Source organism: Podarcis bocagei (genome assembly GCF_964188305.1).
Source record: "Podarcis bocagei genome assembly, chromosome: 13".
Lineage (NCBI taxonomy): Eukaryota > Metazoa > Chordata > Lepidosauria > Squamata > Lacertidae > Podarcis > Podarcis bocagei.
In genome coordinates, this window is record NC_138138.1 from 51,020,824 (window position 1) to 51,042,716 (window position 21,893).

Below are 21,893 nucleotides of genomic sequence, written 5' to 3' on the forward strand. Positions count from 1 at the left end.
GTCCAGCACACTACTGAACGGGCTCGTTCTATGGATTCTGGAGAAAGGGTGTGGGAAGCCCCCTATCCTACACCTTTTTTAATCTCTGATTAAACACATCACTGCATGGTACAAATTTATTTTACTTCAATTCTAAAACTTGAAAAAACACACACATAAATATGCTGGAACAGAAAAGGGGACCAAATTCAGTGTTTTGGAACCATGGCTAAGGGCAGGAATTTGATGGAACAGAACCTCATAACACATTTGCCAGTTGCATCTTGATCCCTCCCCCAGACCTATCTCAGAAGTCCAGAATCGCTAGCATCCATCCAACATTCACACAAGAGCCCTAGGCAACCCAGTCTTCATCGTCCTCCTCCTCCTCGTCCTCATTATCATCATCTTCCTCATAGTCTTCATCTTCTACTTTTATCATAGCGGCTGCCACCTCCTCATCTACTTCGTCCTCATCCCCCAAGCACACCTCTACCTCACATGGTGCTGGCGAGTGTGAATTGAAATACTTCAGCACCTGCTCAGCCTCTATGCCAGACTCTTGGCACAGTGCCGACAAGTTGTTTTCCTGCAGCTGCAGGTCGCTTGCACGATACCGTTTCAGTGGGCTTATGTCTGGATGGTGAGCATGCAGTGGGTGAGAAGGTAATGAGGAGACAGGCTCTGGATTCTGTCCTGCATTGTCCCGAAACCATTTCAGCTGGCCGTGTTTGAGGGCATAGCGAGTGTCTCCAAACCACTGGATGATCTCTGCTCGTGGTAACCCAGTGATCTTCTCCAGCTGGTGATAATCCTCTCTCCTGGCCCACTGACGACGAAGGAAGAAGGACTTTAACATATCCAGTTGTTCCTTTGTTTTTCGCCTAGGTTTGCGAAGAATGTCCGAGAGGTAACCTGAAGCCTGCTGCTGATCTCCCACAGTGCACTGATAGTTCTGAAGGCTGTGTGACTCAACATTGGTTGTAGCTGTAGAGGATGATGGGGTAGCTTTGGCGGAAGAGACCGCTGGAAGAATCACTGGGTGATGCCCACCATTCACTGCAGGGGTGACAGGTTCAGCCGGCTGCAGGGATGCTTTGGTGAGACCCCAGGTCATAGGGTGAGAGTTATGGAAGTTGCGATCCAAGCTGGTGGTTGTGGTAGGTAGATAAGAACTAGAAAGGATTTCTTTGGTATTGTGAAGCTGCACGGAGGTTCCTGAAGGTTCACAGTTCTCCTGAACTTTGTTATGGTGGGACAAGACATTCCCCTTCAATTCCCAAATGTCCTGAGTGATTCTCCCAAGTTCCCTCATTCCTTGGGCTGTGGTGAAGTGGCTTAAGGGAGTTATGGAAGACTGCTGGTTCGGCGGATATTTAGTGGAATGGTGCACAGAGGTTGGAACCGATTGGTGATATTCCTGACTCTTACAAGTTTGGTGCCAGGGGTCATCATCATTCCTGGCAAGCAGGCAGCTAAAGTGAAGTTGGTCCTGATGGTAGATGAGGCGAGCTCGAGTCTCTTCAATTTCCTCTGCACTCCAACTGATGCCACAGCGTAGGCGCTGTGCCATGAACCAGGCCTTGACCTTTTCCATGTGGAGGCCATGACGCAGGCAGAGCAAGGCCAGATCAGAGAGGCTGGGGTATGGAAAATAGCTGAAAGTTTGTAGCAGATGCTGGTTGCCATCAAGGTCGCTTGTCTGTGCTGCCTGTGTCCACACCAACTGGAGGTCCTCAGAGATGGGTGGTAGGCAGATCAAACCGGGAGGTGAGCCAAGGCAGCCAGGGGCAACCTTGTTGGGGGGCATGACTGCTGTCGTCTACAAGAAGTCTTCTATCTCCGGGGATCAGCTTCTGTCCCTCAGAACAGCTAGAACCAAAGAGTAAAGGAAGAATATGCGTCAAAAGAAGAAGAAATTACATCAGAGGAAGTGGGGACAGGAGAGATAGCACCACAATGAGGAAATTGTAGTGTTCACTTCCAGGTGAAGAAAAGAAATATTTCCTGTACAGTGGTACGTCGGGTTACATACGCTTCAGGTTACATACACTTCAGGTTACAGACTCCGCTAACCAGAAATAATACCTCGGGTTAAGAACTTTGCTTCAGGATGAGAACAGAAATGGCACGGCGGTGGCAGCGGGAGGCCCTATTAGCTAAAGTGGTACATCAGGTTAAGAACAGTTTCAGGTTAAGAATGGACCTCCAGAACGAATTAAGTTCTTAACCTGAGGTACCACTGTATATAGCAAGCCACTGTGTTTGGGAGAGGAGTTCTAACCTAGCCTTCTATCTATGTGCAGAGAATTGGTCAGGGTGGTGTGGGGTGATAGAAAAGCATTTACAGTGGTACCTCAGTTTAAGAACAGTCCTGTTTACGAACGATTTGGTTTATGAATTCTGGAAAACCAGAAGTAGTGTCTCAGTTTGCGAACTTTACCTCAGTCTAAGAACGGAATCCGAACAGTGGAAGGGCACCGGCAGCAGGAGGCCTCATTAGGGAAAGTGCACTTTGGTTTAAGAATGGTTTTGGTTTAAGAACAGACTTCCGGAACAGATTAAGCTCATAAACCAAGGTACCACTGTGGTTATCATTAGAGGTGCCACCTGCAATCCCAAAGTGCTACAGCCTAAACACAGGCTCACTGCTTCAGAGTCACGGGACTGTTTTACTGATGCAGACCAACACAGCCTCCCTTCTAAATAACATATAGCAATTAAATGGCCTTTTGGCCTGCTTCAGAAGTAACTTATCAGCCCCCAAACAAACTGCATGCCATTGCACTCATTCCAGACCCCTTCCCTCCTCTCATGCTCCCAGATTTGCTGCCAATATTGAGGCTTATTTAAATCAGTTTTCCATACATCCAAACTGGCAAACAGTTTTAATTTCCTTCTTATTAAGCAAGCTATGAAGCCAGAATTAGATCTGGTTTGAGACTAGAAAAACACGTAGGGTCTGCAACAAAATGTTACAGTATGCAATTCCGTCGTTCAGGAGTCCAGCTGCTCCATCCCCCTCCCCATCAGTTCTCTGCCTCCGCTACCCTACCCCAAACATCCAACCAGCAATTCTATGGCCACTGAATAGGCTCAGTCTTCATTTGGGTGTTTGGGTGTGTTTCTGTTTTAGGCATTTTCCTCTGACTTTTTTTGTCCTTCTGCAAACCTTGGGGTCCCCCAAAGCCTGCTGATGCCCCCTAAAACAGGGTTTCCCAAATATCTGAGTTCATTTACCCCTTGATAAGCTTACAAAGTTGTCATCAACAAGTGAAACATTTTTTTGTTTTTTAAATCAATATATAATAAACATTCCTCATAGGCAAGGAAGGTACCCTCTGTACATTCCCATGCCTTTTATTTCTGATACTCATAGTTCCTGATTAAATTTTCAAACAATACACAGAAATTTTATTTTCCACTCCTAGTCCTTTTCAGTGTTCAACACTCCCATTGTTCTAAGTTCATTTTGAGACAGGGAATTTCATTAGTGCAAGCAGTTTCTGAGCTAAGGGCTCAGTTCAGCGCCTAAGATTTCAGATTAAAACTGCAGAGTGGAAAGAAAGGAGGACCTTTATCTTCCTCCCCTCTTCCAGCTACTCTCTGGAGGAGAAGTAAAAAAATTTTTTTTCTTCCAGTAGCACCTTAAAGACCAACTAAGTTAGTTCTTGGTATGAGCTTTCGTGTGCATGCACACTTCTTCAGATACCTCTGGAGGAGAGACCCTCTTAAGAATATTAGGGGAGTGGGCAGGGGGAAGACTAGACCATGTGAAAGATGAACACAATATTTTAGGTGCAGTTCATTCACTTTCAGCTTTGTATTCTTGTTATAAAAAAAGCATACCAATACATTCCATTGTTGCGCCCATAACCTAGGTTTAAGGTGCCGTTTAGCTCCTAGCTTTCATATCTCAGTTTCTAACACTGGTCCTCTTCTGGTACGGGTTTAACAATTCAGCCCCCTTTGACTCTGAGGTCTGTATTCACTCCCTGCGCAATTCTACCAACCTGGGGTGTGGGGAGCTATATTAGCCATCACTTTGGAAAAAATTGCTCTAGAGCATGGAAAGATATATAGCTCAGTTTCAACACTGTGTGCATCTGTTTAGTTCCATTATATATGTTCTAGAATTGTTCACTTGGGACTCCAGTTTGATCCAATTTCCGCATTTACCTTATGCTATCTCACGTGTTCCCTCGTATTCATCCAAATCTTTTAAACTGCAAGCCTCTGGGGAGCCTGTTATGTATTTCAGCATACAATGATTTACACACACACACACACAGGGGTGTCTGTCTGTCTGTCTGTATATGTCTGTACACACACACAGCACTGATCAGCCAGACTGAAATTCCAATTTTTCTCTAATAGTTTTAGAAAGCAGATGGCCTTTAATTAAATAGGATAATGAAGCAACAATGGAGCAATGAGTGCCAATTTCCAAAGGCACCAGAAGATTAAATGCCCCAAAAGTCAGCATTAATACAAAATAAATCACAAATCCATCAAAAAGCAGACCGCATTCTCCAAGGTTTTGCAACTAACTATGTAAACATCATAGTACTATCATTCGATCTTTGAGGGGAGGAATTTTGTGGAATATGTGTCTGTGTATAACTATTCTCCAGGTACTCAGACATAAGAACCCCCAAAGGAGGACCGTTTACCCAACCGATATCCTGAGATTTCACAGTACCACCCCCTTTTGCCAGCAACCTACTTTAACTTCAACATTCCTCTTTCCAGCACTGCCTAACCTTCCCTCTTGCTTTTCCTCCCTAGGTCAAAATCCCCTCCCATCTCCCCAAGCCTGAATTCTCTCCTCTATACAGTACTCACTTTTCTCCCTTGACTCCTCCCCCACTTCAGGACTTTCCTTCCTTCTTTCTCTTCCCTGCTCCCTGCAGTGCACGCTGGGAAACAGAGGGAAGAAGGCGGGGTTTCTCAATCCCCAGGAAGCTGGCCCTTAAAGGGGAGCCAGACACTTCGGGTCCTCTATCCTAACTTGCATTTACTTGGTTTTTATTTATTTATTTATTTAAGGGGTGCTTTCCTTAACCTTTTTCATTTTCTCCATCAGCTTCTGCAGATCTGCTCCCATTAAGTTGCCCAAAACTCCCCACCCCTTTAAAAAATAGCTTAACCCTAGTGTTTATACACTGAAAATAAATACAATTTATTATAAAAGAGATTTAAGAACTTTTAACCCATCTTGTTTTCAAAAGAAAGTTAAAGTCGTTAACAAATTCTGACATTGCAACAAAATGATTTTCAAAAACTCATAAAAATAAAGCCATCTAGTGAAAAGCTGAGGAAATAAGTGAAATAAATAAATAAATGTGGAGGAATTTGTCCACCTGTACTCAGAGCCAAGGCCCGTCCAACCTCTGCCACCTGCTCACTGCATAGCCCTTGGCAAAGTCCCTCTCTTTCAATCTCAGCTCCTCACATCCAGCTCCAGCACCTAGCAAGGTCCATGGGAGTTCGGAGGCCCACTGTAGAATGGGAATGACACAGCAAGGACAAACAGAACAGCAACTGAATGGAATTCTGCATGTGAAATGGTTCTGCAGAACTGATGAGTTAACATTCATCCAGTCACACCCTGCCACTGGCTCCTTAATCCCATATCTGGTGGCTGTCTGTGTTACTGGGTACACCCAGCGACAAGAAAAAGGTCCTGTGTGTAGCAGGAAACCCCCCCCCCCATCATTCAGTTTGTACAAACTTCACACACACACACTACATACGCTACACTTCTGTTATAAATTCATAGAAAATCAACCATACATCGGATTTGCACTGTTCCACTTTTATTTTACTCCATGAAGGAAAGACTACAAAATGGGGAAGGTTTGATACAGGGCACCATAATCCCTTCACCATACCAGCACATCCACAGGAGCCCTGCCCAGTTGCTTTGCCAACCCTGATGATCCCAGACAGAAGACAATCAAGATCACAAAGAACTTTCATATGGGAGTGGATTCTGCATGGACTGGAACAAAGGACAATGATCAGATCTTCCCTCAGGGGGCAGGAAATTGCAACTACCTTTTGTCTTCAGAAAATGACTCATGGGGAGGGTAGAAGGGAACCAGCCAGGTGACAGGACACTCAGGTTACCACCACAACTCCTCCCTCAACCCCTCCTTTCTGTAATGTATGCATGATGTTTCTGGGGGTGGGCTTGACCTAGAGGATGGGAAATTCAAAAGTTTTTATAAGGTCTTGCACACCATTTTCTGTGTCTTTTCCTCTCTCCTGCAAGTGAGGGGAACACCCTGTTGCAACAGTTCAATAAAGGCCAAGCCTACAGGCTGCTGATTTGCTCCAATTTACTCTGGTTGGTGTCTTTACTTTTTGTCCAAGGGAGCCCTCGGATTTTTCCGGTAACATGTGCAGCCAAATCCCAAATGACTGGGGGTGGGGGTGGGTAGCCAATGTGTCCTTCAGATGTTGTTGGAATACAGTTCCCATCACCACTGGCCTTTTGCCATGCCAGCAGGGGCTCGTGGGAGCTGCAGTGTAACAACACCCAAAGGGCACCATGTTGGCAGTCCTGCTGGACCAGATTGGCATTATGTTCCCTAGCCCACAAGGAGGGCATAAGCGCAGTTCACTCTTTTGCTCATTACCATCCCCAGCAAATGGATTTCAGAGGCAGACTTCCTCCAATACTGCACACAGCCACCTCAACAGCTTTCTGCTTAACCAATTTGTTTAACTGAGTGTAGGTATTGTTCAGAAGTTCAGCGCCACTGAATTAAATGGGGCTTACTCCCAAGTAAGTGTGAATAAGATTGAAACCTTAGCATGTGTTCTAAGAATTCAAAGGTCTGAAATATAGAATAAATGTTCATAAATGTATAAGGCAAACACATACCTAAGTACAGTGGTGCCTCGCAAGACGAAATTAATTCGTTCCGCAAGTCTCTTCGTCTTGCGGTTTTTTCGTCTTGCGATGCACGGTTTCCCATAGGAATGCATTGAAAATCAATGCGTTCCTAGGGAAACCGCCTTCGGACCAGGTCCGGGGACAGTCTGCCCCCGGACCTCTTCTGAAGGCTGGGGGGGGGGGGACAAGGGCTTTTCTTCCCACCCCCAGCATTTTAAAAAACCCTGGGACAGTGGAGGACTTCTCCGCTGTCCGGGGCGATCTTAAAATGCTGGCGGGCGGCATTTTAAAATCGCCCCGGACAGCGGAGGACTTCTCCGCTGTCCGGGGCGATTTAAAAGCCCCTGGGAAGGCAGGCAAGGGGGACAAAGACTTTCGCCCCCTGCCCGCCTTCAGAAGGTGTCCCCGCCCCCCGCCCCACTTCGGAACAGCTTTCCGAAGTGGGGCGGATGGGGCAGATGTCCCCGCCCCCCCCCGCCCCACTTCGGAACAGCTTTCCGAAGTGGGGCGGATGGGGCAGCTGTTCCCGCCCCCCCTCCCCCCTTCGGAACAGCGTTCCGAAGTGGGGCGGCTGGGGCAGCTGTTCCCGCCCCCCCTCCCCACTTCGGAACAGCTTTCCGAAGTGGGGCGGATGGGGCAGCTGTTCCCGCCCCCCCTCCCCCCTTCGGAACAGCGTTCCGAAGTGGGGCGGATGGGGCAGCTGTTCCCGCCCCCCCTCCCCCCTTCGGAACAGCGTTCCGAAGTGGGGCGGATGGGGCAGCTGTTCCCGCCCCCCCCTCCCCCCTTCGGAACAGCGTTCCGAAGTGGGGCGGATGGGGCAGCTGTTCCCGCCCCCCCTCCCCCCTTCGGAACAGCGTTCCGAAGTGGGGTGGATGGGGCAGCTGTTCCCGCCCCCCCCCGCCCCCCTTCGGAACAGCGTTCCGAAGTGGGGCGGATGGGGCAGCTGTTCCCGCCCCCCCTCCCCACTTCGGAACAGCGTTCCGAAGTGGGGCGGATGGGGCAGATGTTCCCGCCCCCCCCTCCCCCCTTCGGAACAGCGTTCCGAAGTGGGGCGGCTGGGGCAGATGTTCCCGCTCCCCGCTTCGGAACAGCGTTTTAAAATGCTGGGGGTCGGCAGCGAACGCTCCCGACCCCCAGCATTTTAAAATCTCCCCGGGACAGGGGGAGATTTTAAAATGCTGGGGGTCGGCAGCGCTTCGCTCCCGACCCCCAGCATTTTAAGATCTCCCCGGGACACGGGGAGATTTTAAAATGCTGGGGGTCGGCAGCGCTTCGTTCCCGACCCCCAGCATTTTAAGATCTCCCCGGGACACGGGGAGATTTTAAAATGCTGGGGGTCGGCAGCGAACGCTTCGCTCCCGCCTGCCAGCATTTTAAGATCGCCGGGGCAGGCGGGGGGGAAGGCAGGCGGGGGGGGAGCAAAGACTTTTGCCCCCCGCCGGCCTTCAGAAGAGGTCCTCTTCTGAAGGCCGGCTGTGGGCGAAAGTCTTTGCTCCCGACCGCCAGCATTTCCCTATGGGCTTTCGTCTTGCGATGCAAGCCCATAGGGAAATTCGTCTTGCGAAGCGCCTCCAAAACAGAAAACCCTTTCGTCTTGCGGGTTTTCCGTCTTGCGAGGCATTCGTCTTGCGGGGTACCACTGTATATAAACCACGTGTCTGAAATAGTACAGGAGAACAATCCTGAAGCCATTTTGACTCTCCCAAATTGACCTCAAATATTTCTCTGCAAGGAGGAAGGAAATGGGGAAAGCTTTCCAATTGTCTTTTGATTGTAGGAGCTTACACCTCCCTTTTCAACTACAGTCTGGCAAGTCGAAATAAATAAAAAATTGTCCAGTAGCACCTTAGAGACCAACCAAGTTTGTTCTGGGTATAAGCTTTCATGTGCATGCATGAAATCTAGAGTCTGGCAAGTATCTGTTATCAATATGCGTAAGAGATTCAGGAACTAAGTATTTACCATCTCAAAGGAATGGCCAGGCAACCCAGAAAATGCAATCAAGTAAGGCATTATCAGGTATCCTAGCAGACAGGAGAGTTGCAACACTCAAATTTCTGATGGAGACTGCCTCCTTCTATAATGTATGTATGATTTTTTTTTGGGGGGGGGTCCTTGGGCCAGAGGGTGGGCAATTTCAAAGGTCTATACAGTGGTACCTCAGTTTACGAACTTAATCCATTCCGGAAGTCTGTTCTTAAACCAAACCCGTTCTTAAACCAAGGTGTGCTTTCCCTTATAAGGCCTCCTGCCGCTGTAAACTCCTAGGGGCAGGGACCTGTCTTGTTAGTCTGTAAGGATTCAATCCTGCCACCTGCAATGGTTTGCTTCTTCACTGCATTCCCTGCAGAGAACACCCTGGCAAAGCAGCACCCAGCAAAACTGAACTCTGCCTCCCTAGACTCTAGTCTCTGTCCATTAGCTGGTGTCACTTGGTAGTTGTGGGGAACCACAGGGATCTCCCGGGCTGCCATTCCCAGCCTCTGCTGTAAAACGTCAGGCACACCACTGCTGACACAACCCCATACTGTCTCCCGTCCAATTCACCCCCAAATATTTTTGCAGCATCTTGCAATCCTCCCCACTTGCCCCCCTGTCCCTATCCCATACCCCTGACTACCTGCTTTAACTACAGTCTCACACAATTGTGAGCATGCCTTACTCTCTCCTCCTCTCTACTCTGCCACTTCTCTCCCAGGGCTCCCACTTTGCCCAGGCACGCTTCCCAAAACAAATAAGGAAGGAAACCGGAAGACTGCTGTTTATTTTTCTCCCCACCTTCCTTGCTCCACCGCAATATCGTCTTATTATAGCAGTTTTGGGAAGAGGTGGTAAACAAAAGAGAAAGAAGGAGGGATGGACAGGCCGAAAGAGCTGGAGGGGTAGGGCGAGTGGCGGAAGAGAAAAGGACGAGAGGAGACGGGAATCGGTGGAAAGGGGGAATATTTTGCATGTGGAAGACAAGAGAGAGAGCAATCTAAAGAAAGAGAGCAGAAAAGAGGAGCAGAGTTCCTGGGAGAAAAGCCAGGAAGAGGAAAAGGAGGGATGTAGCACCAAGGGGAGGCAATGAAGGAGAGGCTCAGTAGAGGAGGGATCGCAGCAGGCCCAGGCGAAACGGAAGAGGGGAGGGCGCAGCTGAGGCTCCTGCCGACCATGGCCACTCACCCGCTAGGGCCTGCTCCGGCTCTTCTTCCCCCTTGCAGTCGGGTTCCGCCCGCTTGGGGAGCCGGCGGGGATGGAGGAGGTTGGGCTGGGCAGCCGTACGGGCCGGGGACCTGCCATTGGCTGGAAGAGGCAGCCGGCCAGCAAAGCCGGACTCCTGGGATCGCCAAGCAGAGCGAAGCAAGCAGCGAGGCGCCCAACCAGCAGGACTCCAGGGTTCCACTCAGGACGGCCTTCTGTTTTTGAATAGGAACCAAGGTTCAAGCCACACCCCCTTACCTGAAAAGCCAGCCCCTTCGCCCCACATGTGTGGGAATGGTTCTTGACTCTGAATGTGCTCAGAAGCATCTTTGCGTCCTCTCCCCTTCATTGTGGCTTCAGGCGTTCCAGAATGCTCAGGGCATAAGGCTGCTCTGTGTCCTATAGGGAGAAACTGCGATTTTAATATATCTTTGTATGTGGAGGCTTGTGTGTGGGTGAATAAGTCGAAATAATATCAATTGCGAGGATGAGAAAGCATCTGCTTCCCCCCTGAGGCCATTGGGAAGGTATGGGACCACATTAGGGTAGAGATCTGAAGCTTGGTGCTGTGGTGGGGTTTTGTTCAAAACTCAGGAGAGCATTCAACTAAGTTTTATTCACAGCTGACCTATAGAAAACAATTAACATGACAAACATTGCTCCATTAATTTCAGTGGACCCACACTCTGAATGAAACTTAAGTTGATTAGCAGTTTGTTAATAGTCCAGCTGGGATTTGGTGACCTTTCTGGTCATCATATGTCTTGCACATAAACCATTACTCTGCACTGGCTTTATAGTTGATTTTGGGGTGCCTCATTAGTAAAACAAGATGACTGATTTTGCGTTCCTCATTAGTAAAACAGGGATTGTTGATCTTCCATCTCCACTCAACTTCCTCTTTACTCTTTGAACCTATCATTGGACAACTGCCTTGTAGAAAGCATGTTCATAATGTCGAGGGAAAGCCATTCTGCACATGCTCAGAGGCACTATTGGGAAAAATGCATTATATGTGAGGGATAAACTCTAGTAAGGCAGATGTGCACAGCCTTTGGCCCGCCTGACGTGACTGAACTACACCTCCTCTCATTCCTGGTCCATCAGCTATGCTTGGCCCTTAGATGCTGATGAGAATGGTAGTCCAGCCACATTTAGAGGTCCCCCACACATAAGCAGAGAGACGGCTGCAGGAATTCCTACACCAGATAAATATGCAGAGTTTACATCAGTGGTGATCTGCCAGTCTGGGGATGCTGCCAGATTGCAACTTGTCACACAAGTCCGAAGAGGCTGCTGTGGCTAGGAATGCTCAGGCCCAGTTTAGGCTGCTTCACCAGCCACGTCTGATCTGGTCTTGTTTGTCTATGATCTGGTGACCTCCCGCCTGGACTGCTGCAGTGCGCTGTATGTGGGGCTTCCCTTGGAGACGGACCAGAAGCTGTAGCTACTGAGCAGCTAGGCTGGGTCCTTGCAGAAGGGACAGAGGTGGCCCGTCATGTTTGGCCACCTGAAGCAAAATTTTGGGAAGGTGCTGACCACCCCCTTGCCACCCCCACCAAAGCCTCGCTTGTGCAGTTGTGGCTTCCAGTGAGATCTCGTAAGAGCCACGAGTGGAGACCTCCACGAGATATCACTGGAACCCGCTGCAGATTCTTCTCCTTGCTTTGGCAGGGCATCCCCGAGAAGGGATGGATGCTCGCGAGGGTCAGTCGTGTTGGTGTAATGTGAACATTGACTGAAATTAAAGTGTTTGGTCTCATGTCTTGAGTTAGCACATCCCCCATGTCTGGATGTCCTGAGATAAGGGTACCAGGTGCACTGGGTTACCGTAGCAACACCAGTGAGCTGGAGCGCATGACTTGCTGACTCTGCATTTGTGAGTCGGGGGAAGAGGCTGTGAGTTTTACACAGCATGGTGAGGTTAGTGGATCTCTGTACATGTGCATCTTTACTTCAAGGACTAGAATAACTGTATATAGTACACAGTAGCGTTGTGTTTTGTCTCGTATCTGGAGTCACCAACAAGTCAGAATGGCTTAGCCCTCTTGCTGAAGAGCAGGACTCCAGGATCTCGTCTGGAAACATAAGGTCCACTATTGTACAGTGGTACCTTGGGTTAAGTACTTAATTCGTTCCGGAGGTCTGTACGTAACCTGAAACTGTTCTTAACCTGAAGCACCACTTTAGCTAATGGGGCCTTCTGCTGCCGCCGCGCCGCCAGAGCAAGATTTCTGTTCTCATCCTGAAGCAAAGTTCTTAACCTGAAGCACTATTTCTGGGTTAGCGGAGTCTGTAACCTGAAGCATATGTAACCTGAAGCGTATGTAACCTGAAGCGTATGTAACCCGAGGTACCACTGTAGCAATGAAACTTTGGGGAGCTGCCAAATGGGAGTTTGGCACAGAGTGTCATCTCAACGCTCCTGGCATATCTCTGCATTCCATCTGAAGCCGGAGAGGCTGTGAAGGTGTCAGACCAGTGTCTGGAAGCAGTGATGGAGGCCAATAAACTGAGACCTCTGGGTGGTGTTGCGCTCCCTCAGAAGAAACAAGCTCGGAGTCTGGGGATGCTGCCAGATTGCAACTTGTCACACAAGTCCGAAGAGGCTGCTGTGGCTAGGAATGCTCAGGCCCAGTTTAGGCTGCTTCACCAGCCACGTCTGATCTGGTCTTGTTTGTCTATGATCTGGTGACCTCCCGTCTGGACCGCTGCAGTGCGCTGTATGTGGGGCTTCCCTTGGAGACGGACCAGAAGCTGCAGCTACTGAGCAGCTAGGCTGAAAAGTGGGGCAGCCTTGAGGCTCTTTCCTGTGTTTCCCCCTGGAAAGCTAGTTTCTGGTTGTTTCTTATTATCCAGGTCGTGATAACTTTGTCATCCCCATATAAAAGCTGTATGTAATTAGAACAACCTATTAATAAGGACCGCAATACCTCAAGGACCGCCTCTTTCCCTATGAACCTACCCAGACCCTGAGATCACCTTCCGAGGCCCTCCTTAGTGTGCCTCCTCCTTGAGAGGTCTGTAGGGTGGCAACACGAGAACAAGGCCTTCTCTGCAGTGGCTCCCCGTCTGTGGAATGCTCTTCCCAAGGAAGTTCGCCTGCCACCTTCATTATACACCTTTAGGCACCAGGCAAAAACGTTCCTTTTTAACCAGGCCTTTGGTTGATCTGATTTACATCCTATTCCCTTTTAAAACATGTTTATTTTGGGTGGAAGGCTATGTTTTTGTTTTTATTATGTATTTCGTGGTTTTATATCTTGATCTTATTCTGTGATCCTCTCTGAGACCTACAGGTTTAGCGTGGTATATAAATTCTATAAATAATATAAATAAGAATAAATAATCAGTTCAGAAGATAATCTGGCTGATGAGGCTTCTGCAACACAACTGCCTTGTCTTGTGAACTGCCCCGAGATCTTGTGATGAAGGACAATATAAGGTAAAGGTAAAGGGACCCCTGACCATTAGGTCCAGTCGTGACCGACTCTGGGGTTGCGGCGCTCATCTCGCTTTATTGGCCGAGGGAGCCGGCATACAGCTTCCGGGTCATGTGGCCAGCAGGACTAAGCCGCTTCTGGCAAACCAGAGCAGCGCATGGAAACGCCGTTTACCTTCCCGCCAGAGCAGTACCTATTTATCTACTTGTACTTTGAGGTGCTTTCGAACTGCTAGGTTGGCAGGAGCAGGGACTGAACAACGGGAGCTCACCCCGTCACAGGGATTCGAGGGACAATATGTAAAATGAATAAATAACAACAAGAACAACAACAGTACAGGTAAAAAGATTCATTTAATTATCATTACAAAGATGGGAAACTGATAAAAGTCTTTATATCTAGGTCCGTGAAGCAATTGACTTGGACGAGGTGTTCAGAAAACTTGGGGCTGCGGAGGGATTGAAAAAAGGGCATTCCCCCCCCACAAGGTAGCTATAGGCAGGTACCAAGGACACCTTTTCCCCAGGTGCAGTGCTTATAAGCAGAAGACGTTTTCTCTTTTGGGAGGGGTGCCTTAAACAGCGAGCATTAGGGAATAAGGCAAAGTCAGCTGGGTTGTAAGAAAAAGCAGAGAGAGGGGACTGTAGCTGGCAAGATACCCATAATAAGCAGAGGGAGAAGGTGGGGCAGAAGCCGCTGTTGCTTGGGAGGACCATCGTAGACCAGTGCCGGGGAAGGGAGGAGTCCAGAGGGGTCCATAGAACCAAAAAGGTTAATGAACAGCAACAAAAATCAAATGCTTCCTTCATGTTTGCTCAGTGAAGAAAGGAAGACTGGGTGTGACTGGGGCAGGCAGCCCAAGCAGAGGCTAGGGCAAGGCGAGTGGGTGTTTTTTGAGGGGGCGAGAGACCCAGAGATCTCAGTCCCGGCAACTGGAACATTGTGCGTGGGCTCCCCCATAGCCCAGGCAGTCTGGCCCCAGACATTGGCAGCAGGCATTGTGGAACCAGCGGTAGCGCCAAGCACCCACCGACTGGCAAGCCGTCCGGCACCGGCTCATGGACAGGCACTCGTTGAAGAAAATGGACTGGCACGGTGGCATGGTGGCATTGACGCCCTTGGCATCCGAGAGGGCCAAGCCTGGAAGCGAGAGGAGAGAAGGTTTGCGGCCGTTGCGGTTGAACCCAGGACAAAAGCTGCGGCTCAGATGTCGTGTGTCTGCTTTGCACAAAGAATGTTCCAGGCTCAGTCCCAAGGTAGGGCTAGGAGAGAATCTAGACTGAGACCCTGGAGAGCTGCTGCCAGCCTGTGTAGGCAGTATGGAGCTAGCCTGGCCAATGGGAAGGCTGAGAGGCAACAGCTGGGAATGACGAGCTCATGTGTGAATTGAACCAGGGCCTTTTAGAAATAGAATCATAGAGTTGGAATAGACCACAAGGGCCATCGAGTCCAACCCCCTGCCAAGCAGGAAACACCATCAGAGCACTCCTGACATATGGTTGTCAAGCCTCTGCTTAAAGACCTCCAAAGAAGGAGACTCCACCACACTCCTTGGCAGCAAATTCCACTGTCGAACAGCTCTTACTGTCAGGAAGTTCTTCCTAACAGAATAAGCTGTCTTATTCCGAGTCAGATTAAAAGTCCATCTAACCCTGTATTGTCTGCACTGACTGGCAGCAGTGCTCCAGGGTTTCAGACAAGACATTCCCAGTGCTACCGGAAGATGAGCCTATGACCTTCTGCATGCAAAGCAGATGTTCTGTCCCTGGGCAATGGCCCTTCTAGGTTACAGCACACATCACTCAATTAACCCCCACGCCAATCCCAAAAAACCCTCAGGTGCCATTGTGAACAGGTATGTGTCAATCTGAATGTTTCCTGTCGTTTATTACTGTAGCTCAAGCCCTGCTCCCCGAGGTTCTAGTCTGAAGCTCTAACCACTATACCATGCTGCCTCTTAACCCACCTCCCTCATGCAAGTGCCATGTGTGTGTCATGCAAGTACGGAAGCTGTACTACCCAGGACAGGATGGGGTTGTGCAGGGTTGTTAAGGCAGCAGAGAGCATTGTTGGCTGCCCACTCTCCACCTTAGAGCAGATTTATGCCACAAGGTGCCATAGGAAGGCACTGGACATAGTAAAAGATCCATCGCATCCTGGTCACTGTCTCTTCGAGCTCTTGCCGTCGGGACGGAGATACAGGACGATGAAGACAAGAACAAGCCGCCTTAAGAACAGCTTCTTCTCCAGAGCGATCTCGGCCCTGAATGGGAAGCCCGGACTTTGAAAGTCATCTAATCTCCCTTGCTGTATTATACTGTATTGTTTAATTAGTGTTTTTATGGAGCAGTCAAGTAATTTCGTTGTCCCCGAAGGGGGCAATGACAATAAATATATTAATTATTATTATTATTATTATTATTATTATTATTATTATTATTATTATTATTATTATTATGTATCCTTCCAGCGCCACCTGTCTCCCAACAGCCCCCTCTCCCCCCCCACCACACGCGTACCTGTGTGAGGCCCCAGGAGGAGGTGGCCGGTCTCCGCGTGGTTCTGCCGCAGCTCCTCTTCGACTGGGAGGGTGAGGATGCTCCAGCCCATGGGAGGGTCGTTGTCGGAGATGGCCATGAGTGCCCGGAAGAGCGAGGGCACCGGGGACATCAGGTTGTGCATGGAGCTCCGCAGGGCAGGGCGGGGGGCCGAGGAGGGGCGTTCGTCACACAGCCCTTGCGGAGAGGAGAAATCGAGTCGGAATTCCTTGTGGACCACAGTTCAGCCACTGGGAAGAAGCGGGCAGTGTCCTGAATCTGGTAACCCTCCTCCCAGCCATATTTTCGCAGTTTAGGGGATGGGGCCCAAGCTCAGTGGTAGAACACCTTTTGCATGCAGCACCAAGAGGACTCCAGCTTCCTCAAAGGCCTCACGGTTTCCCCCCGGAAAAAATAAAAAAAGTGTGTGGAATATTCAAACTATATCAAACTGTTCTTTTCATTTTTCCAGGAAAAAAACGGCTTTGGAAACCCCTCTTATTTCCGTTTTTCCCCCAGAGCTTCCCATCTCTACTTTGGCCCCCACTTTTTTCCCCACCCTGCAATGTGACGGGCGTTTAGCACCCCCTGGAATTCACTCACCCACACATTCACAGCAGGACTCCCAGAGATTGCCCAAGCAGAAAGCACATTCCCGACAGCATGGGCACCCAGCTCGGTTGGCCTCGCACTGGCACACTTCCTGCCAAGAGATATCAAGTGGGGGTGTTAACAGTGACCTCCCTCCTGCCCGGTTCCCTTTGTAAAACGATCACACCAGCGCATATACAAATCTGCCCCTGTTTTGCCCCAAAGTGAGGATGGCCAATTCGACAAGTACAGCCCCATAACCGAGAAGGCCCTCTGCCTGGTTCCCTGTAATTTGGCTTCTCGCAGGGAGGGAACTGCCAGAAGGCCCTTGGTGTCTGGGCTGAACGATGGGGGTGGAGATGCTCCTTCAGGTATACTGGGCCTTTGAGGCCGTTTAGGGCTTTAAAGGTCAGCACCAACACTTTGAACTGTGCTTGGAAACGCCCTGGGAGCCAATGAAGGTCTCTCAGGACCAGTGTTACAAACTGACTTCAAATTAAATAGTTACATTTTTCATATATTGACTTCCCACCCACACCACATTGTTTTTGTTCATACCCATTTCTACTACATTATATATCAATATTTTATCTATTACAGAAATCCCTCTAATGCAATCACTTTATCCTTTCTTCTCAAATCCTGCCCGCAATTTCATTTTATAGTGCTTTTTCAAATAGTCCAAAAAAGTCCCCCATTCTTCCAAAATGTGTGCCTGTTGAGAAATAATTATTTTAAAAATAATTTTAATTAAGTTTTCATATTTAATTACATCTCATTACACAGATCGTGTGTTGAGAAATAATTAAATACTTAGCAGATCCTGTGAACTCAGGTTTACCCTCCCAGAGGAGGAGGTTGCCCACTGCCTCTCTGCCTGATGCCCTGGCCTCAACTCTGTCCAGTCAGCCCCCTGCCATGAATGCGCTGCTCTCCCCTGATTGTTGCATCAGCTGTGACCGGGTAGTTCAGCCTCCCCAAATGAAGAGGTTGCCTTGCTGTGCTTCTGTGTGAGTGACTGTTCTGGGCTGCCAATCCAAAGGAAGCCCGTGGTAGCAGCTCATGCAGATACATAGAGGGTTGATCGCCACCGAGAAGTACTTGTCACGCATTCTAACCACATTTTGTGTGAGAGCACTGGTTAGTGGTGTTAGTTCAAGGGGGAGAAGGGATCTCAGGAGCAGTGCTGGATTTACGTATAAGTTAAACAAGCTATAGCTTAGGGCTATATTTCTTGGGGGCCCAAAAAAATTTAAAGGAAAAAAACTGGATGTGCATTTCCAAAATGTAAGGTAAAAAAATACAGTGGACCCTTGGATTGCGAACGTGATCCGTGTGGGAGACACGTTCGCAACCCGCAGCGTTCGCAACCCGCAGCGCCGCGTCTGCGCATGCGCAGGTTGTGATTCGGTGCTTCTGCGCAAGCGCCGAAACCCGGAAGTAACTCGTTCTGGTACTTCCAGGTTTGGTGCGGTGTGCAACCCGAAAACACACAACCTGAGGTGTCTGTAACCCGAGGTATGACAGTGAAACAAAACCTACATACAGCAACAGTGTTTTGTGTTGTGTAGGCTCCTATGATGTAAGTCATGGGCCCCACCTGCTCGCTGCTCCCTAAAATATCACTGGTTTGCTCATTTCTATATATAGGGTGCCCACATTCTGCACAGACTGGTTTCATGGCAACATGGGCAAATGGCTTTAGAAACCTTTTAGGTCCATAAATGACCATATAGCATATATTCAACACGAAAAACAGTGACAATTTGTTGTTGACAAAGGACAGCTGGACATATAAAGGGCCCCATTCCCTTCAGTAGTTTAGGGCCTCATCAAACCTAAAGCCGGCCCTCGCCAGGAGCTTGCCCATCCCAAATCCAGGTCTGCAACAAGATCTGATGCAAGACAGCGCTTTCCCAACCTCTTACCTGCAGTAAGCACTTGCTGACGTCGCTGGCACAGAGGGCCTTATTGCACCCATCAGCACGGGAGAGCACAGCCCATGTGACTGCCACCAAAAGGAAGGCCACACCGTGGGGCATTGCTACAATGTGGGGCGGTGGGGGGTGGGGAGACAGACCTGGAAGAAAGTGGAAGATATATGGTTACCTATGGGGAGAGGAACATTGATCAGGTGACAAAAAACTGAGTAGCCCACAAAAACGTTTATTCGCCAGCTGCCCCACAGATACTTTTTGGGTCCTAAACAAATGTGGATGGCGGTACCCCTATCAACACAGATTCTGTAACACTTCCCTGATGCCTCTTTAAGTACAGTGGTACCTTGGCTTAAGTACTTAATTCGTTCTGGAGGTCCGTTCTTAACCTGAAACTGTTCTTAACCTGAAGCACCACTTTAGCCAATGGGGCCTCCCGCAGCCGCCACGCTGCCGGAGCACGATTTCTGTTCTCATCCTGAAGCAAAGTTCTTAACCCAAGGTACTATTTCTGGGTTAGCGGAGTCTGTAACCTGAAGCGTATGTAACCCGAGGTACCACTGTATTACGAATTTAGGTCCTGCAGCTGCAAAGTGGTTAAATTAACATTTTCCCCTTTCCTCTGTTATACTTCCCAACTAGATCTACTCTAACCGACCAAGGGATCTGTTGATCTCTTCGGCCCCCCAACTTTTCAATACAGATTACTATGCTGGGGGTGGGGTCTCTTCTCTCCACTATAGGGACATTGGGGGAGAGAAGCAGCTAATCTGGGTTAAACTAGTTACAGGCAGGTAGCCGTGTTGGTCTGCCATAGTCGAAACAAAACAAAATCAATAAAACCAATAAAATAAAATAAAATCCTTCCAGTAGCACCCTAGAGACCAGCTAAATTAGTTATTGGTATGAGCTTTCATACCAATTAAACTAGTACTAGTACATTTCATCCCAAATTAAACTAGTACATTATAAAAGTATTTTGGGGATTGCATATCATGGGCTAAAGTAGCTAACACTCTCCCCCCCCCCCAAGTAAATCCTAAATAAAACTGAGTAGTAACAGGAGGAATTACAAAGATGCCGGACCCCCCACCCCCATTCAGGGTATGGACGTAGCCCGCGGCCAAGGACTCTCTCTCGACCCCCTCCCCATATTTCCAGGCCTTTTTTTTTGGACGGCGTGGGGGCGCATAGTGATGGCTAAGAGTTGGGGAAAGCTCGCCCCCTCCCGCATGCAACCAAGACGACGCGACGAAGAAGAAAACTTAGTTAAGTGTCGATCGACTTACCCGGAGAGGGGGGTGAAGTCTGCGATCGAAGTAGGGCCTTTTTTTTTTTTGAGGGGGTCCGGACCACAGTCGCCCCCCTCTCTCAGTCTCTGTCTGTTAGGAAAAAGAGGAGGGATCTGGAAGAAGGGAGGGCTGAGAGGGGTTGGGAGAAGGGGAGATGGAGGAGGGAAGGGATAGAAGGAGGGAGGGAGAGCGAAAGAAAGAAAGAAAGAAAGAAAGAAAGAAAGAAAGAAAGAAAGAAAGAAAGAAAGAAAGAAAGAAAGAAAGAAAGAAAGAAAGAAAGAAAGAAAGAAAGAAAGAAAGAAAGAAAGAAGGAGGGAGGGAGGGAGGGAGGGAGGGAGGGAGGGAGGGAGGGGGAGACAGCCAGCACCCAACTCTTCCAACTCTCTCGCCCCTCCAGAGGACCAAAGAGCAATCCTCTTGTTCTTTTTTCAAGGCTGCAGAAGAAATGAAAGAATAAAAGCAGCGTGGCAGCAGGCGGTGGTTTGTTAAGCTTTCTGGGAACTGCAGCTCTGTGAGCGGTGAACTACAGTTCCCAGGATTGTTAGGGAGGAATTCGTGTGCTTTAAATGCATGGCGTGTTCTCAGCCTTTGTGTAGGGTTTGCTCCTGAGCCATTTCTTCTCCCAAAGGTATCCCACAAGGCAGCAGAGGTTTAGGATCAGGGTTTTCCTTCTCTAAGGTGGGCTCCCTTCCCACGTTGACGAGCCCCATCTGCCCCTCACTTCCCTCTGCAACATTTTGCAGAAACTGCATTATTGACCATTGGACTATTGGTCTTTCCTGCTCGATCTGCCAGAGCCTGTATTTGCACGCAGAGGAAGTCCCTAACTCACTGAGGGTTTGACACCCATCAATCACCCCCTCCTGGCTTAGCCTGCCCCTAGAAGCCATTCCTGGGGTGCGGCCAGTGTCACATGCAGGCAGCTTCCAGGAGCCACAGGTGAGAGCTGAGTGCAGGGTGAAGACCAAAGGTGGACAAACTACCCCAGAAGCATGACGTGTCCCCCACCAGAGGTACTACCCTCCCCTAACACCCCACATACCATGCTCTGAATACCCATTGCTGGGAATTGCAAGTGAGGAGAATACTCTTTTGCTCAGATCCTGCTCACAGGCTTCCCACAGGCCTCTGGTTGCCACTATGAGAATAAGATGCTCGACAAAAGAGGTTACTGCCCTGATCCAGTAGGCTCGTCTTAGATACTTTTTTTAAAAAAGATATTTATTGGGATTTTCAAAAAATACAAAAAGGAAAAAAATAAAATAGAGGCAAAAGAGAATACAAAGAATAAAAATAGTTGTTTTTAAAAAAAGAAAAATTCCAAATGAAAGGGGGGGGGAAACAAAAAAGAATGCAAAACTCACAAAATTTTAAAAACATTTAAAAACAAATTCATTATTTTCAAATCCTAACTGTCATTACCTTCTTTCTTAGACCTCCTCCTCCTCCCTTTCTTTGTATCCTAGTTATTAATTATCCCAGCAAATCCTTGACCTCATCTTTCTATAATAAAATAAACCTTAACACTTAAAACTTAAATCTTATCCTTACCAACTTCTCATAATCATAATATTTTTTTCATAATTCTTTAAACATCTTTACTAAAGCAAAGTATTTTCATTCCAACATTTCCCTATCATTCATCACTTTTATAAAACAGTTCTAATAGTAAGAAAAAGAGGCATAAACAGATCCATTCTTCATCCAGCGTCCCTTCCTCCTGGTTCCGGGTTTCGTCAGTCCTTATTCCCGTCAGTCTAGCCCATTAACCTGGCAACCTTATGTCCGAGGTGGCTCGTCTTAGATACTTAAAGGTAAAGGGACCCCTGACCATTAGGTCCAGTCGTGACCGACTCTGGGGTTGCGCCGCTCATCTCGCTTTATTGGCCGAGGGAGCTGGCGTACAGCTTTCGGGTCATGTGGCAGCATGACTAAGCCGCTTCTGGAGAACCAGAGCAGCGCACAGAAACACCGTTTACCTTCCCGCCGGAGCGGTACCTATTTATCTACTTGCATGTTGACGTGCT

General features: G+C 48.6%; 2 protein-coding genes across 7 annotated transcripts; both read right to left on the bottom strand.

Moving 5' to 3' along the window:
- Positions 1 to 102: 102 nt before the first annotated feature.
- Positions 103 to 10,434, bottom strand: HOMEZ (homeobox and leucine zipper encoding). 6 transcript variants are annotated; one of them, XM_081167953.1, is made up of 2 exons: positions 10,325 to 10,434; positions 103 to 1,851 (listed from the first exon to the last, which is right to left on the bottom strand). In XM_081167953.1, exon 2 carries the CDS (start codon positions 1,787 to 1,789, stop codon positions 335 to 337), a length of 1,455 nt encoding a protein of 484 aa, XP_081024079.1. In that variant the 5' UTR covers positions 1,790 to 1,851; positions 10,325 to 10,434; the 3' UTR covers positions 103 to 334. The 6 variants fall into 6 exon arrangements, with proteins under 6 accessions (XP_081024079.1, XP_081024076.1, XP_081024080.1 ...); XM_081167950.1 differs by lacking the exon at positions 10,325 to 10,434 and adding an exon at positions 10,049 to 10,313; XM_081167954.1 differs by lacking the exon at positions 10,325 to 10,434 and adding an exon at positions 5,371 to 5,496.
- Positions 10,435 to 14,232: 3,798 nt separating this feature from the next.
- Positions 14,233 to 20,067, bottom strand: LOC308572235 (twisted gastrulation protein homolog 1-like). Its single transcript, XM_081168220.1, has 5 exons — positions 19,864 to 20,067; positions 18,566 to 18,717; positions 16,650 to 16,749; positions 16,029 to 16,244; positions 14,233 to 14,649 (listed from the first exon to the last, which is right to left on the bottom strand). Exons 2-5 carry the CDS (start codon positions 18,677 to 18,679, stop codon positions 14,429 to 14,431), a joined length of 651 nt encoding a protein of 216 aa, XP_081024346.1. The 5' UTR covers positions 18,680 to 18,717; positions 19,864 to 20,067; the 3' UTR covers positions 14,233 to 14,428.
- Positions 20,068 to 21,893: the final 1,826 nt, after the last annotated feature.

What these genes read in the sequence shown, in the direction of transcription:
- HOMEZ (XM_081167953.1), bottom strand. Translation starts at nt 1,789, where the DNA reads ATGCCCCCCAACAAGGTTGCCCCTGGCTGCCTTGGCTCACCTCCCGGT.
- LOC308572235 (XM_081168220.1), bottom strand. Translation starts at nt 18,679, where the DNA reads ATGCCCCACGGTGTGGCCTTCCTTTTGGTGGCAGTCACATGGGCTGTG. An exon ending in TCAGCAAGTGCTTACTGCAG is followed by an intron (nt 16,750 to 18,565) that starts GTAAGAGGTTGG and finishes ATCTCTTGGCAG; the next exon opens with GAAGTGTGCCAGTGCGAGGC. An exon ending in GTCCTGCTGTGAATGTGTGG is followed by an intron (nt 16,245 to 16,649) that starts GTGAGTGAATTC and finishes CCTCTCCGCAAG; the next exon opens with GGCTGTGTGACGAACGCCCC.